This window comes from Mytilus trossulus, chromosome 3, assembly GCF_036588685.1.
Source record: "Mytilus trossulus isolate FHL-02 chromosome 3, PNRI_Mtr1.1.1.hap1, whole genome shotgun sequence".
Classification (NCBI taxonomy): Eukaryota; Metazoa; Mollusca; class Bivalvia; order Mytilida; family Mytilidae; genus Mytilus; species Mytilus trossulus.
Genome location: NC_086375.1, coordinates 62,778,671 through 62,796,517, shown reverse-complemented (window position 1 = coordinate 62,796,517; position 17,847 = coordinate 62,778,671). Strand labels below are relative to the sequence as shown.

Sequence of the window (17,847 nt, the reverse complement as noted above, 5' to 3'; positions counted from 1 at the left end):
CATGATTTAGATTGCTTTGGATAAATAACACACGAAGTTGAATTAATTCCAATTTTATTACAAAATATATTTGTTAATTTAGTCTTTGGAGGGTGCGAATCGAGAAATCCACTTCTTCTGTAAAGTAGCGATATATTCTTTTGTCAACGAAATGCAGTGTGGTGAAATCTCAGACGAATGTTGATATGCTAGCGAAAAAAGAAAAATCATCGTAAAAAAACTTGTTTATCTATTTTTTAAACGTAGACAATTTTAACAGGACAAATGTCTTTACAACTTGCCATGTATTTTGAACATGCTATCCCAAACATGTTGTATTTATACGAGTGAATATGCATATATTTGCAGATCTATGATTTTAAGGTTTCCAAATGGACACTTTGAGAATGATGTACTAACGACTGTGATATAGCTATTGAATCTATTTCATTGCATTCTACACCATAAACACTTAAAACAAGTTAAACATGTCTCGTCTTTTATGAGTGCGACGTTTTTCTAAAAGGATAGCGATATGCCTTAATTATGAAAAACCTTCTCCAATACTATTTTTTTTTCCTATGAAAAATTATGATAATACGGCACGATATGGCCAAATAAAGTACAAACATCGACAAGTATGCAAGACAGATATCATGACCCGAGACTTGTCCGTTCAAAAGTTATTATTGTTGATCTTATATCTTTTTATACAACTGCAACGACACAATATAATACTAACACATAAATTTATAAAAGAGTCCCTCTAAAAAGAGTAACTGTGGATTCATTATTATTCGTTGGAAATCAGTTTTCATGGATTTCGTGGGTACAGCCGAACCACGAACTACAAATAACATATATAACATAAATTATCAATATATCTTAGCATGAAATACCGTGATATTACAAAACAATAATACCAACAAAATTATATATATATGTGTAGTTATTACGAGTATAAAACATATATTTTATGTTTTGTATTAATATCATTTCGATTCTTTATCGATCTAAATTAAATCAGTTACATGTATTTAACTATAATCTTTTCATTTACATAAATTATTTAAGTTTAATATCCGTCTTTTTGTTAAAACATTGCGCAACAATGAATATAGATAATTTGACACATAGTGATGTAATTGGCGAAAGCGACAAACTTAAAAACAAAATATATATTTTGATTGGTACATTTTCCACATGTCAATTTGTATTATAATACCGACTTAATGATATTTAAATAATAATAAATTATTTTATCAAAGTGTCATGTATTGATTGACCGTTGAACAATATACAATCAAACCTATGTAATATTTTAAATAATCAACACCCAGCTAAACAAATTGACTTATGAGACACTGTAAAATATATATTACAAAGTTGTTAACATATTAGACTAAGTCTTATAACTTTGAACTGTTTCATCAATATTCATCTTAAAATACTGGCGACAAATCTTGTAGTTTAAGAGCGTTTCCATAATAATATTTACTGCACAATTAAAACCAAATTAAACAAAATAAATTAGTTAATAAAAATATGCTATTTAATCTGGAATATATAAATTTTTGGATTAAAAGTTGTTTAAAAAAGTATTTAGCTTAGAAAGGTAAATACATCAGCACTTCGTACAGGTGAGACAAAAATACCAATGCTAGTAAATTTTTTTCGAGCTCTTATATCAGGTGAAAATATATTTGATGTATTGTTACTGCAATCTTATCTAATTGTTAATGGAGATTAAAAGGTAAATATTTGCATTCGTAAGGGTTAAACACAAAAATGTGTAGTTGTTAACAGGAATCGTTTTTCCTTTCCATCTCTGAATTATTTTCAGCAATCATCTATTAGACATGCCTGAATGCTTGTATTTTGAATAATGATATATATTCTAAAGACATTTCTATGTAAACACATTAAACGTACAAGGCTTGAATATAAACACTTGTTATGCCCAACCTACGATAGTAGAGGGGCAGTATGTTTTCTTGTCTGTGCGTTCGTCTGTTCGTCTGTCCCGCTTCAGGTTAAAGTTTTGGTCAAGGTAGTTTTTGATGAAGTTGAACTTAATATACATGTTCCCTATAATATGATCTTTCTAATTTTTCACAGAGTGTCTACATATTCAAAACACCAGGTTCAACCAACATTTTTTTTCCTAAAATGTCGTGTACCAAGTCATGAACAGTGCGGTTTTTTTTTTTGTTGCAGTTCAGTGTTTCGGGTGTTCTGTATAGTTTTCCAATGATAGATTATAGTTAATGAGTTTTCCTCGGTTTTAGTGTGTAGCCAGATTTGTATAAGCTTAATTGAGTTATGATTAGCGGTAAACTACTGATGATTTATCATGCAAAAAATATCGCATGAACACATTTTTCTCGATTCGCAGTTTCCATGGACTGTAATGTGTCTGTTGTATTTTTCGCGACAAGTTTATATTCTAGAAGTGTTTACATGATTTACATGTTTATAGCTGAAACATTATTTCACATGAACTGGCATATTGCAAATTATTATGAAGTACATTGCTGTCAAAATAAGTACACATATAACCACGTTTCGTGCAGCAGTAAGATATACTCAACTTTTGTTTTAATCACCACCTTTCATGTAAATCATCTTCATTTTGATAGTACTATAATGCCATAAACTAGAAGAAAACATATCCATATTGAGTAAAAATTAGATGAACCAGCATCATGTGCACCTTTGAAGGTCTAGCAATCGTATCATAGACAAGAACATTAATTACAACCAACCTTCCTTTTGTAATGTAATGTTTTCAAAATCAAAATGATTATTTCTGCAAGTAGTAATTGTGGATTTTGCGCCTTCTTTGTAGTTAACATAATGCTTTTCCAAAATATTTTGTTTTGCTTACAAAAATGCATACGTGAGTTGAATTTAATTTAGAGGCTCCAAGGAGCCCGTGTCGTTCACCTGCATCTTCAACAATGGCCATGTAAAAGTCATTATATCATGCTGATAACTTTACCTACCTTTCTAAAGTTTCTATTTGTGTATTATAATTTTCAGGATGAAAGGTTAAACATATAAAAAAAGAAGGCTTACCAAAGAACAGAAAACAACCCAAATTAATATGCTAGCTGAAAAATTACCACCCCACATTCATTTGAATTCTTTTCAATTGAAAAAAAATCAACGTCTGGTTTAATAACAAATGAGATACAAGCAATACAAACGATCAAGATCGATTTTTAATTAGATTGACAATAATATATGTAATAATATTTTATTAACGTCTCACCATCAATAATACAGTATAAACATTTCACATTGACAAATGATATACATAGTTCTCCGTTTATAATAAATAACAAAGTCTGACTTATTTGTCATGAGAAATCTAGGAAAACTGGAAATGTTTTCTTTACCGTGTTTTTTTTATATTGGGTTCCATATTGCTTTTATAAGTTATCTTTTCAAATTTCCTGCGAGATCGATTGTTGTTTTAAAATCGAATATGCAAAAAAATACGGAACAAACCAATGAAGAAAAGGAAATTACATAACATTTATTAAAAAAAACCTAATATACAAATATTACAATATTGTGGTTAATACGATAATAAAATTATCATAGAGAAATAGTTTTTTCAATGTATGAAGCTTATTGCGTCCGTCGTCAATGTTTAATGGTTAAAACGATCCAATGTCATTTACTAGTATATAAATATCAATCATATCAAATTAAATTATTCTATGTTCCATTAAAAAAAATAGAGTGTAACACAATTTCTATAATAAGCATATTTCGTTTTGGTAGAAAATAAGTCAGGAAGTGATTCTTTTTATTGGTGTGAAGCAATATTAGTACTCTAGCTCTAATCTGATTGTTCTCAATACTAATTTTAGAAAAATGATTTTTCGGTGTCCACATTTTCGTGATGAAGGAAAAAGCAAACAGGCATAGTAAGAAAGAAAACAACCGCCAATATTTACATAGATATACAATTTGATTTCAATGAGAATACAATATTATAACAACATGATTATGTTCAATAAAAAATGAAGATTATACAAGTTTATTTCCCTTTACCGGTAAGCAATGCTTTGATTATGCATTGGAATAATGAATAAAGATCACCATAAGTAACATACTGGTACTCATGATTATCAGTAAAAGGTAAATATTAAAGAAAACTCTGTCCATAATAACTGATAATTTGTGCCAAGTAATCCCGTCGCCATTTTTATCTTCCGTGGCTTCTACAATGGGGAATTCACATTTCTCAGATAGCTTTAGTTTCTTGATCTCTGTTTTGTCGGACATGGATGCCACTTTCGTTACTTTGGAATTTCTGCAACATTTTCCACAGCTTTTCATTAGTGCCATTTTAAGAAGAACTGTGTTGGTAAGAGATTTCACCCATCGTGGTATTTCATCTTCTTCCGGTTTGTGATGTAAACTGAGAACAAAGATTGTAAGGACCACTGATATGCCTCCTAAGGAAAAAATAAATGCCAGGTACAACGCTGAAAAAAAAATTGTCATAATTTTAATTCAAATAAAAGAACAGCAGAAAACCTCTTAAAAAGTTCCTGGCGTCGGACAGGACTGGCATACATACATGTAACATCCGTTGGTTTCCCCGTTTGAATGGTTTGACACTAGTAATTTTTGGGCATTTTATATCTTGTTGTTCGGTGTGAGCCAAGGCTCCGTGTTGAAGGCCGTACATTGACCTATAATGGTTAACTTTTTTAAAATTGTTATTTGGATGGAGAGTTGTCTCATTGGCACTCACACCACATCTCCCTATATCTATATATGAGATGGAGTCAATTTTAGTGGTATTCAATCGTCCCCTTTTTATTCCAAAAAGAAATAAAAATGTTCTGAAAAAAAACACTAAATACGGAACAGTTCAAAATCAAACCTTAATCTAATGGCATGGGTATATTACACGATAAAGCAGTTACAACACGAAATGTTTCTACTTATTCAAAATCCAGACTGCTTAACCTAGTCAACTCTGAAACTCCTTCAGGTATTTTAAAACATTTTTTTTTATAAAATTGAGAATGGAAGTGGGGAATATGTCAAAGAGACAACAACCCGACTAAAGAAAAAACAACAACAGAAGGTCATCAACAGGTCTTCAATGTAGCGAGAAATTCCCGCACCCGGAGGCGTCCTTCAGCTGGCCCCTAAACAAATATAATTTATACTAGTTCAGTGATAATGAACGCCATACTAATTTCCAAATTGTACACAAGAAACTAAAATTAAAATAATACAAAACTAGCAAAGGCCAGAGGCTCCTGATTTGGGATAGGCACAAAAAAGCGGCGGGGTTAAACATGTTTACAAGATCTTCTATGAACATTATACTTACACAGATAACAAACAGTTACTGATGTACTGGGAACGTTATACTTACACAGATAACACAAAGTTACTGATGTACTTGGAATATTATACTTACACAGCTAACACATAGTTACTGATGTACTGGGAACATTATACTTACACAAATAACAAACAGTTACGGATGTACTGGGAACAGTATACTTACACAAATAACAAACAGTTACGGATGTACTGGGAACAGTATACTTACACAGATAACAAAAAATTATTTATGTACTGGATACATTATACTTACACAGATAACACATAGCTACTGATGTACTGGGAACATTATACTTACACAGATAACAAAAAGCTACTGATGTACTAGGAACATTATACTTACACAAATAACAAACAGTTACGGATGTACTGGGAACAGTATACTTACACAGATAACAAAAAGTTATTTATGTACTTGATACATTATACTTACACAGATAACACATAGCTACTGATGTACTGGTAACATTAAACTTACACAGATAAGAAACAGTTATGAATGTTAGTTTTGGGAACTTTGTACTGACCCGGGAAATGAACAGTTACTGATGTACTGAGATATTTATTCTTTCACAGATAACAAACAGTTACTGATGTACTGAGATATTTATTCTTTCACAGATAACAAACAGTTACTGGTGTTCTAGGAACATTATACTAATACGGGTAACACACAGTTACTGATGTACTTGGAACGTTATACTAACACAAATAACACATAGTTACTGATGTACTGGGAACGTTATACTTACACAGATAACAAACAGTTACTGATGTACTAGGAATATTATCAGATATCATTGTCAAATACACAGCATAGGCCAACAGGACAGTCAAGGCAAATCCAATCTTTTCACCAGACTCTACATCTAGCTTGAAAACCATTGCTATCAAGAGCGCCATTAATGCGACCGGAAATAAGGTGTTGAGAATATGGAACATAGGTCGTCGCTGCAATTTGACTGTAAACGTTAAAGATGAAAACGAGTCTGAACCTCTTGTTTTATCACCAGATTTGGTACCACTAGATCCAATTAGATCCCATTCACCGTTAGCTGAATAAAAACTCAAATCGATCGGTGGATCACCCAATGTCAAGTGTACTTCAGTTGACGTGTAAGCCCACGAAGAAACCTTAATAGAACACTCCTGTGAGTCGAGGGGATAATATGTAGTATCTGATTCACAACTAACTACGTAAATACCAGATGGATTCCAATATATAATCCCTCTACTGGTTATACGCATTGGAATGGTTTTATCGCTTATGATACTTATATCGTTCACTCTAAAATATAAAATGTAATATTAATTTCTCGTATTATAAATTAGCATTGAGCTCAACAGGAAGTTAATACAGAAATGATCGGATATTGTATATACTAATTTTTTTATCACAGTTTCTGTTTCCATGCATATATAAGTACCACTGATTTCTTCATCTCGGGAAAATCTTTGAATTATACTTTAAGACGAAATTTCAGTAAACGAGCTCTTCTGAGAATCAAAATTGACTGGAAATGGCTCTAATGTTACATTTATTTTTTCCCTGTCCACGTGTGAATTCTCGCCTCCATATGTATACAACCTTTTTATGTAGATGTTTCATCGTGTTAGTGATAAACGTATTTCAATTATTATAAAATAACTAAAGCAGTATTTGAATGTCAAAAATATTTAACGAATGACCAAGTAACACATCAATTTGGAAATTTACACATCACATGATTGAGTTGTCAGTTTTATTGAGTCACATGTTTGTTTGGAGTAGTTGCTCTTTTCTGTTAACATTAAATTTCTGTTAACATTAAATGCAAATTCGTTGACATAGTATTGAAATTCCTATTCTGTTGTATATCGTCAACGAAGGGAAATTTCATTTGTTAATATTGTCTGGTTTTTATTTGACTGCCCCCTCTCTTATTTATCAGAATACAACACGAATTTTAACTGCTCACCGAGTTGGGTTTTCAATTAAATAGATACATGTACTTCATCAAGATACTTAATCATATGTTATGACGTGATGTGATAAACATAGCTCTATATAGGATACACTTACGAGTTTTCTATAATAAGGGCTGGTCTCCAGACATATTCTTCAGTACTGAACAAAAATTTGACATTACTATAGTCTTGCACAGTCGCGGAACTGTTTGACCAATCAAGTCGATCATCTGCCCAAGCCTGTAATAATTCAATTGTACATGTTACAAGTATTATCATGTTACAAGTATTATCACACAAATACACTTTGATTTGCATTAATACATACTTAGAATAGTACGTTAATGTTCAAATGTCAATTTTCTGTCCAGTCTTTTGCAATTGCTTTCATACAGTTTTATCGAGGACTGTACAATGCAATGACACTTAAAATATCTGGGGTTTTGTGTCGGAAATTGGATTTACTGTCATTGTCCGTTAGAGGGCAAAAACTTGAATTTAATAAGGGTGTTAGTAATGACAGTACAAACAGTCTGATTAAGGTAGGGTTCTGTTCACAACGCGTATATTTCATTTTAAAGAAAATGATTAAATGGACAAAATTATAGTGGTTATTGCCCTTAGACAGAAAAAAATATGCGCTTCTGAGGTGATTTGGACCGAATTTATTTATTTCTTTATAATCAGATAAAAAGTTATACTTCTATCTAGCAGTTACTAAACTTCAAGTTCACTGATTTGTTTCACCAACATACCACCTAGTTACGTAAAGAATGACAATATGGAGTGTTGATTTCTAATTGTATTTTTCAATAGTCAGGAAATGTTTGTTTTTTTTAATCGTCAGAAATTCCTTGAGTGATCCATGCATTTCAATCGTATTTTCGAACTGTTTCTCAAATAAATCCTCAGTGATATATTTTAACCATGGATTCATGATGTGTATAAAGGATGCTTTCGATTTTCTTACATCTATATCCAATACTAAACCTACCACATTTAAGTAGCCTGATATTGAGAGTGCTTGGTCTTTGATGCTCTGAAGAATACAATAATATTATCTCTAGTGAGAATGGACACTCTTATAATATACATATAAATCTTTCAATTTGTACTTTGTATCGTTCATGAAATATAGAGAAGTTTTACGTTTCTTGAAATCATAACGAAGGCAGAACAAAATGAAATTAATTAAACTGCTATATTTTATTTCATTCGCAACTACTAATATTAAAAAAATATATAATATTAAAGAATATATATAATATTAAAAAAAACATAACATACACAGTATACTACTACTTCATTGACGGTTTTGATATTACATATTAATGTTGTTAGACATTAAAGAAGTTCGTTCATATAATATTGCCACACATTTTAAACAGATAAAATTCAATCAATCTATTCTACTAAAAATATTTGTTTAGCTCTCATCCTTAAAGGAAACACGATATTGGGTAATTGATATAGATATATAAACATAGACAACCCCTCTAATTCTAAACTGAAACTACTATTACACATGCCCCGATGTTGCTTTTTTTCTTCAATAAATGAGTATTGCAATAGCCTAAATATAAAAAAGAGGACATGGTAAGATTGCCAATGAGACAACTCTCCACTAGAGACCACCTGACACAGAAATTAACAATATAGGTCATCGTGCGGCATGAATAAAACCCATACCGCATAGTCAGCTATAAAATGCGTATTATATTTATTTTTCGTTTTTTGTTTTGTACATAAATCATGTAGTTATTTTAGTCATTTGAAATGTTTATATTTGTCGTATCGGGCTTTTTATAGCCTAATTTGCGGTATGTGTTTTGTTCATTGTTGAGGGTCGTACGATGACCTATTATAATAGTTGTAAATGTTGGTCTCTAATGGAGATTTGTCTCATTGGCAGTCATACCACATCTTCTTATTTTCATGTAAAATACAAATAATTTCATCTTTTATGATAATATAGAATTAAGAAAAAAACTGATGGATACTGCGAAGTTAGTACATATATGAGTGACAATGACCAATGTGCCTACATATAATGTTAAGAAAAACAATACAAACATGAACTACAATGTATATATTACGAAGCAATATAAATAATTATACATAGAAAGACAAAGGTCTATGTTCTTGTCAATGTACAAGTAAAACTGATCAAAGCTATCTACACAGCATCTAGTATACGTATATTATACAGAAATGCAAATATGGTCTGAATATAAAAAGTATATATATGTTTAAAAAAGAAAATAAATATGTTTAAAAAAGTAAATAGATATGTTTAAAAAAGTAAATATGTTTAAAAAAAAGTAAATAAATGCGTTTAAAAAGGAAATAAATATGTTTTAAAAAGGAAATAAATATGTTTTAAAAAGTAAATAAATATGTTTAAGAAAATAAATAAATATGTATAAACTAAACTAAAAATATATAAATATTAAAAATAAATAAAAATAAAAGCGATAGAAAGCAGTTAGCGAAGCAACTACGCAAAGTTGATCAATATACCAAGTCGTTCACGGTCAAAATGGTCAAGGTCACAGTAACATTAACGGACTGCTGTGGTCTTTGAAGGACCTCGTATTGGTTAAACAGTTCAGTTCGAAGCGCCGTCTCCAGATCCGGACTGTAATCTGGTTTGGATGGTCCAGCAGCATTGACAAATAATATCTCTATGAAAATAGATTTAAACAATATGTTATACTAATTTGTAATCATTACCATATCATTAACAGTCAAAATAGTAAGACTCATTGATATGAACATCTGATTCTGTGGTCTTTGGAGAACTTCGTAGGTGTTGAACAACTCTTTTCGAAGAAAAGTTTCAAGATTTGCGCTATACGCCGGTTTTCCATACACTTCCGGTAGCACAACCCACAAACCTGAAGTGTATAAAGAAATTAGCTGAAGTAAAATGAATAAATTGGGAGAGGCTGGTACTGTCAATAATTGAATGTCCCAGTGAGAGGCTGAAAACAAAGTACTTGTCACATTTCTTATTTTATTTGTTCCAGGTCCAGTTGATTATCTAGAATAGTTCTTTTAATACGTCAACCATATGGATGATTCCTTTGAGAGCAATTTCAGTAGAACATTTAGATTCAAAAAATGAGAATTGGTGTCTACCACAAGAGATATAAATCCAACTTTTCACTTGATATTAGCCGTTTACATTTAGTGAACTGCCATTATAACTAATCTTTTTTCAATGATACATGTAGGATAAGTCGATTAGTATGTGTAGACTATTTGACAAATACTAAGTAATATTGAGAATGCTGAAGATAATCTTTGCGTTGCTTATTTAAATCGTCAACCTTTTTTCAGAATTTGGTTTGGTATGGACCAATACAATGAAAGTTTCTGTAGTGGATACTAAAATATATATGTATGGGCTTAATCTTGAAAATAATAAAAGCATTTCATTATAGAGAACATCGTATGAAACATATTATGATCTATATAACAATATGAAATTACAGTCGTTTATCATTATTAGTATACGATCTGTAATAAGAAATCATCATGCTGACATATTGAAATATGTTATCCGGTTTTTGTTTTTACAGTCGATTGCATTGAGTATGTAGGTAAAGGTAATATATTTGGTTAGCTTGCTTGCTAGCTGAACCGTGATGTTATTTTTAGCTAGGTAAACTACCCTTCTTTGACAGTAGACTAGTCCTACAAATAACCAATCTAACTGTCTGTAGAACTAAGCTACTTCGAAAGGTGGGTAGTATACTTAAACTAATAATGACTTCACGATTCAGCTAGCAAGCAAGCAAATTAAAAATATTACCTTTACCTACACACTCAATACAATCGGCTGTAAATACTAGTTTTGGTCTTATATGATATGTTAGATTCCAGATAAATAGAGAATGGATTGAGGTTAAACAGAACAAGCGTCACACTAGTTGTTAAGTTATTTAAATATATGTTTTCCGAAGTATTTAAACACAACATGTCCTTTCTATAATAATGAAAGACACAAATCAAGTTTGACACGAAGAAAACTCCTATTCATCTTAACATACTTATCAATTTTCCTTTGACTACAATTGAACAAAAGTTTAAATCTACAATGTTTATTTTTCGAACAATAGATTTGTTTCATTTTTTTTTTATAAGTTATTCATATATATGGTAAAAAAAAAAAACGAAATGAAAATAAACTGTATGGAAAGGGACATACTAACAAAATGATGTTGGGTACACGCAAATTAGACAGCAACCCAATCCCTCCTCTATTAATCTACGCTCCTCTACAAAAATGACACGGATTTGTAAAAGTTTTCATAAAAATGATTCCGAACCTTATATGACATGTAAAATTATACTGTTATAGTTTTCAATAATAAATCATGCTGTACCAACATATTTCGCAATGAGGAATAGGACACTATCGGTTTACAGATCAAACAATGGTTTTATATACTAGAACATGAAATATTTGCCACTGGACGTTAAGCAGTCAACAATCAATCAATTATAAGACCTTATAACTCGAATAATGTCTCAATACTCATCGTGACAATCAAACCACTCGTGGTGTTGACCGTTAAAAGTGTATAGTGTGTAGTGACTATTTCAGTTGTTCCTCTTTCTACCCTGTTAGTGGAGTTATTGTGTTAGGACACAACACTGGTAAACAAATTTGCATATTGTGAAAATGCACGTGCTTTACATATCAGTTAGAATAAATATGCAACATATGACTGACACATGGTATACTAAAAAGTTGATTCGAGGAAGCTGACAACCTAAAATCGTCACTTTCATCTTTAATACTATATTGAATTCGTCAGACTGTGTCAATTCCAAAAATACCTCGATATAAGCAGACCTTCTAGTTTCATTAGTATTCTTAATATCAAGTTCACTGGGATATCCGGCAAATAAGATACAAGCACCTATTGAAATTTAGATAAATATTAACAGGACATCAGCAATATGGATATATCTGAACGTGAAACTATAAAACTTGTGATCCTAATATGATTTTCCTCTTTATCTTTAAGAAAGGTTTGTGTGAATTTAAGGTTTTATGATTTTGAAGTCGGTCAGTAGAAATGCACAAAAATTTCCCTTTAGATTACCGTCTTTTTGTTATAAATATCATTCTACCAAACTCGACAAAGCTGGGTTATTTCAAAATTTCAAATTATTTATTACATCATATTTGCTATATTTGTTGATGAAAACAGTGTGGTTCATCACAAAATATGACTGATTTTTCGCGGATTGGAACAACAAATGTTCGTAACCTCGATTTCAATTTTGAAGAAGAAAGCACTCTTTGATAAGAAAAACAAGTACTATTCGAGAAATAATGTCTGTTAAGTAATGCCAGAGGCCTAACTATTACGGTAAAAAAAACCACAAATACATGTTTTGAAGAGCCAATAAAACAAAAACAACACAAATGATTCAACCAAACCTGAAAATCGAAGCTATGCATGCGGGAGATACATTCCATAATTAAACACTTACTATTTAAAATTTACAACAGAAAAAAACAAGATATCAAACTAAATTTGAATAACTGAAATAGTAGTGTAAAGTTTCCCGAAAAAAAAGCACGATCTGTAATTCATCCTAAATCCGGTGTATCGTTTAGTTCTTACAAATTTTGCTGGTTTAAATTTTGTTAGGACATATTTGGAAAATATAGATTATATAAGGTGAAGGGGTGGGGGAGTGGAGAGTGCTGACTTCTTCATATACCCACTATTGTCTCATTTCGTGTCCTTAAAATAAAACAAAACACATAAACTGTACAGAAAACAAGTTTTACAACTGTCTTTAAGTTCAAATACAAAAGTGATAGAAGCATGATAGTGTAAATAGCTGATGTCAAATTATTTAAATATAGACGTTTAATATCACGATTCAATTCAAATTAGAGCATGTACTTTCAGTTATCATAAGAATAAGAAATACAGCACAAAAGTGTAAACTATTTAAAAAAACTTTTAAAGTGTTTCGATAATCTCAAAAATAAATGAGTTAGGATTTTTCTTTTATATATTCAAAGTATGACGAGGATTATTTGTAGGGAGTCAAAAACTATTTTTATCACGATGTTGTCAAGATTATTGTGTTGTTTTGATTGACCACTTGATCTTTTGTTGAAAGTTCATTTTCAAAATTTCTACTTTGTTTCCAATATTATAATATAGGCAAAGTGAGACACTTCTTTTAGAATATATAATTCAACATATTCATCTCATCAAGCTAGAAGGCAATGAAAACATTTCGAAAGAAGGCTTATAACGATAATACCGTTGGATTTTCTGTTTGATTTATTTTACACTTATCATTTTGTGACTCTTTTTTAAAATAGTTTGTTGTTCGGTGCGAGCAAAGGCTCTGAGTTGAATTCCGTACTTATTTATGAATATATAACTTTGTATGCACTGTGACTTGATGGAGAGTTGTCTCAATGGCACTCATACCACATCTTATTTATATTGGTATTTGATGAAGTGATTTGTATACTGATTATTTTGTCAAGTCCCTGAAATTTCAGGGGTTTTGTATACTCATCGGCTTGGTTTATAAAAAAAAAACCTGAATTTTAAATGGTGTCTAAGGCCATAATTGAAACCCTTGAGCAGTTTAAGTCTCTCTTGTTTAATTTTGAAAATTTGGATAAAATAAAATGAATTTTTCTTACACAAATTAGTATTATTCACTCCTCTTTGTAAGAAGCAGCAAGTTTTTATTTTACTCCAACCTTCTTGTAATAAGAACTATAGTCTAAAGATGATGACTAATGTTTCTGGGATTTCATTTTTTTTACCAAGAACTTTGATTTTCCTTTTGATATAAGAAAAATAGATTATCCAACTGGAGCTAATATCTAGTTTGTTCTTCTACGATCTTCTTCAATTGATTATGATGATAAATTTAGCATTTGTTTTTATTTTCATTGTATTGTTCAAAATTTGCTTTATTTTAATATTTCCATGATCCACGCTGGACCAACTACAAACGGTTTACTTTTCTTTGTTTCTGGGATGGGTCGAAAGATATGAATGTCAGTGACGCAGCAACCCAACAACAAAAAAAGACCACAAGGGACATGTAGAAGTCAACATACAGTCATCAACAATAGACAACGCTATATATAAATACAGTTGTCTTAATCGCACAAAGTTAAGAAAGTTTGAAATACGTTGAATAGATATCATCTAGTTTTTTCCCGTCTGCAAAAATCAAAGATAATATGAATTTCAAATATAACAAACCTTCCCAATAAGTCTCATATAGACGATGTTTTCTCATCAACTTACTACAATAATATTATCATGATTTCAGCAGCATACAATGTAAAGTTGAATTTCTAATGCTTCTTGCTTTTTTCCCATTTTAATATATTTTTTTCCCATTTTAATATATTTTTTTTATATTATTCTCTATTTTAATAATCTTTTTTAATATATATTATTCTTCCAGCTTCTTGTAACCAATAATGTTAGTTTCAATTCTGAGATTCGAGTAGAGCATATATACTCATTCAATGCATAAGGACTTTTTTAAGCATAATTGAGTTAACAAAACTGTTGAACCATTTGAACAAATAATGCACATTAAAAATACACAAGGATATACATGATAAAAAAACAAAAACGGAAATTGCAATATTCAATTTAAAAAGTAAAAAAAAACAGCAGAGTTTTTTTCTTTCACAAAAACGCGCTTAGCCGTGATTTTGTTTCAGAAACGGTTCAAATAATTAAAAAAAAACACATAAAGCAGTGCCTTCATTTTAATTTTAGGACCCGATTTTGTTTTTGTCTAGAAACTTCTGTAATTTTGAATTAAGAATATTGACCTTTATTAATGTTATAATGTTCTTTTGTAACTTACCAAATAATATTAAACTCAAAATAAGCCTTTTCCGCTTCATATTAATATCTCTTCTCCGTTATGCTATCCTATAACTCACGACAGAGCTTATGGTACGGTTGTATCACGTGGTTTAAATACAAACGCCTTGGCTTATATTCTCTTTCAAAAGGATCTATTCGTTATTATATCTACTTTAAGTGAAAACATTTTCATTGTTCGTGTGTAAATATGTTAGCTCGATTGTTGTCGAAATATTATTGAAAATTTTGTTTCTTCTTTGACAATATATCATTGTTGTGGTATCAAGTGTTTAAATTTGGAGAGATTATTAAAATATCAAATAAAAACAAATATAAAGTTGAGAGAAAACTTCATTGACCTTATATATCAAGTGATATATAAAAAACTGTCGGTCTTATTTTAAAGTTGCAGCATTAATATGAAGATTTAAAACATTTTGTATTGAGGTATGTGTGCTAGACGATCCGAAATACAACCGGTTACATTTCCATATTTTCAGAAGCAAAGATCTGTCAAAATAATTATAATGGAAAATAAGAGTCATGTAATATCGTATCAGCTTGTTTTCCTAAGATTGCTGCTAACAAGTAAGATATTAAACAAAGGTTTTCCTATGGGTTAAGTTGAAACATCTAGGACGTTCTCACTGGTTGACATTTATGGAATATTTGTGCCACAGATGACCTCCAATTGCCGTGGATATATTCGAGTCCTCTTTTCCTCGATAAAAACATCAACGAATACGACTTATCACATCTGCTTCATTTGCACACTCCCCTTACAGAGCACATGATATCACTCAAAAGTTTTTGTAGGAGCTTTGTGTTGTTAAGTCTTTGTATTTTTTTGTGTTGTGTGTTTGTAGACGTTTTTTGTCATGGTCTTGTTTATTTTACTACGACTAGTGATATTTAAAATGATTACTTCCTTGATTTCTGCTGTCTCTATTCACCGTTTCAGAATGTAATGCATACTGGGTAATATTTTTAAAAGCGTACACCAAAACGTTGTGGTTGGTTTAAAACGTTCTAAACAATGGAAATTGAGCCAATGACGTAACGTTATCTTCATTTTGGTGTACGAACAATGCGATTACTCATAATCTTTTCGATTCTGATTGAGTGTTTAAGATCTTTGTTATATGTTGTTGTAGACGTTTAATCTTTGATTTGTGTATTGACACATGTACTCTTGTTTCTGTTTCCTACGATTACCTCCCTTGCAATTTTCAGTATTCTTTTCCTTATCACTTGGAAGTAATTAGTTATTTACTCTTATAAAAACATCAACTCTTCGCAGCAATGCATGTTAATGTGTGTATAAAGTTACCAAATCATAGCAATATATTTTTTTACGGTAGCTAAAATTATAGGTAATATAATGTTTTGTACTATAATTGGACGGTGTCAATGATTTGAAGCACAAATAAGCTATTGTAAGAAACTCAAAAGTTAAATAAATTTTCATATCATAACAATAGAAAAAAAGCTTTCCTTTCAAATATCAAAGATAAACTAAAAGCTACTAGGTAGGTCAAATACTAAGGCAATGTTCATCCATTATATTTCTAAGTCACGATATTCTCCTTATTGGTAATAAAAAAAATGTTTTCGTTAATGGAAAAAAGGTGTAATGTAGTAATAATCCCATAGCAGTGTACAAATTGTCTGACTTTAAAGTTAGCTATACAATGCCATGTTTTTAAATGTTATTATATTTGACCCTTATAATAAGTCTTGTCAAACCAAATACTATCACAAATATGTCTGTCCTCAATAGTCCGGCGGCTACACGCATATTTCAGACGAATTGTGCACATCCTGTTACAAGCATGAAATTTGGCATAGACCTTTCTCAACTATTACTCTTTTATTTCAGATAGGGAGGCATTTGAAAAAAATGTCTCACTTCCGGTAAAATCCAAAATGGCGGACGTCATACTTAAATCAGCCAAATATCGAAGGCTAGCGTGTAAAAATGTGTTATTATCATGCTACTATCATAATATTTGGTATATACCTTTGTTTTTACTACTTTTGGATAAATTAAATAGATAAGATGTCTTCAGAAACCCCACTTCCGGTTAAAATCCAACATGGCGGACATTGTACTTAAATGAGCTTATTTTTTAGGGAGGTTAATTGAAATGTGTTTTAACGTATTGCTACTATCGTTACATTGTGAAGGATTCTTTCTTTGGTGCTTCTGATGGCTAGAATGTATAAGACATATGCCTTAAAAACCCTTACTTCCGGTTATAACCAAAATGGCAGACATAGAAATATCATTTTTTTATTCAAATTTTCAACTTTTTTCAAAATGTAAAGAAAATGATTTTATTTTGTGCTGGTCATTTAACTTTTGGCTTAAATTTATCCCCAAAACCACTTATTCTAGCATGTTGTAAATGTTTAGATATAAAGTTAACACTTCCGGTAAAAAATAAATTTCAAAGATGAGTCCTCAATCTATTTCTTCGATGTAGAGTTTGGGATAGATTGATTAAAACAAAATAGAATCACCATAATACTAAAAAATATTTAAAGTTACTACTATTTGGCCAGGAATACATTTTTATTCACAGTCACCATGACATGCACACATCGCAGTGCACGGGATACCCGATTTTCAACATTAAAAATA

General features: G+C 30.7%; 1 protein-coding gene across 2 annotated transcripts; it reads right to left on the bottom strand.

Moving 5' to 3' along the window:
* Window positions 1–3,310: 3,310 nt before the first annotated feature.
* LOC134712058 (neuronal acetylcholine receptor subunit alpha-7-like) lies at window positions 3,311–15,414 on the bottom strand. Of its 2 annotated transcripts, none has more exons than XM_063573199.1 (6): window positions 15,202–15,414; window positions 10,042–10,205; window positions 8,303–8,347; window positions 7,424–7,548; window positions 6,114–6,649; window positions 3,311–4,481 (listed from the first exon to the last, which is right to left on the bottom strand). In XM_063573199.1, exons 1-6 carry the CDS (start codon window positions 15,239–15,241, stop codon window positions 4,063–4,065), a joined length of 1,329 nt encoding a protein of 442 aa, XP_063429269.1. In that variant the 5' UTR covers window positions 15,242–15,414; the 3' UTR covers window positions 3,311–4,062. The 2 variants fall into 2 exon arrangements, with proteins under 2 accessions (XP_063429269.1, XP_063429268.1); XM_063573198.1 differs by lacking the exon at window positions 10,042–10,205 and adding an exon at window positions 9,829–9,992 and having other exon boundaries at window positions 15,202–15,327.
* Window positions 15,415–17,847: the final 2,433 nt, after the last annotated feature.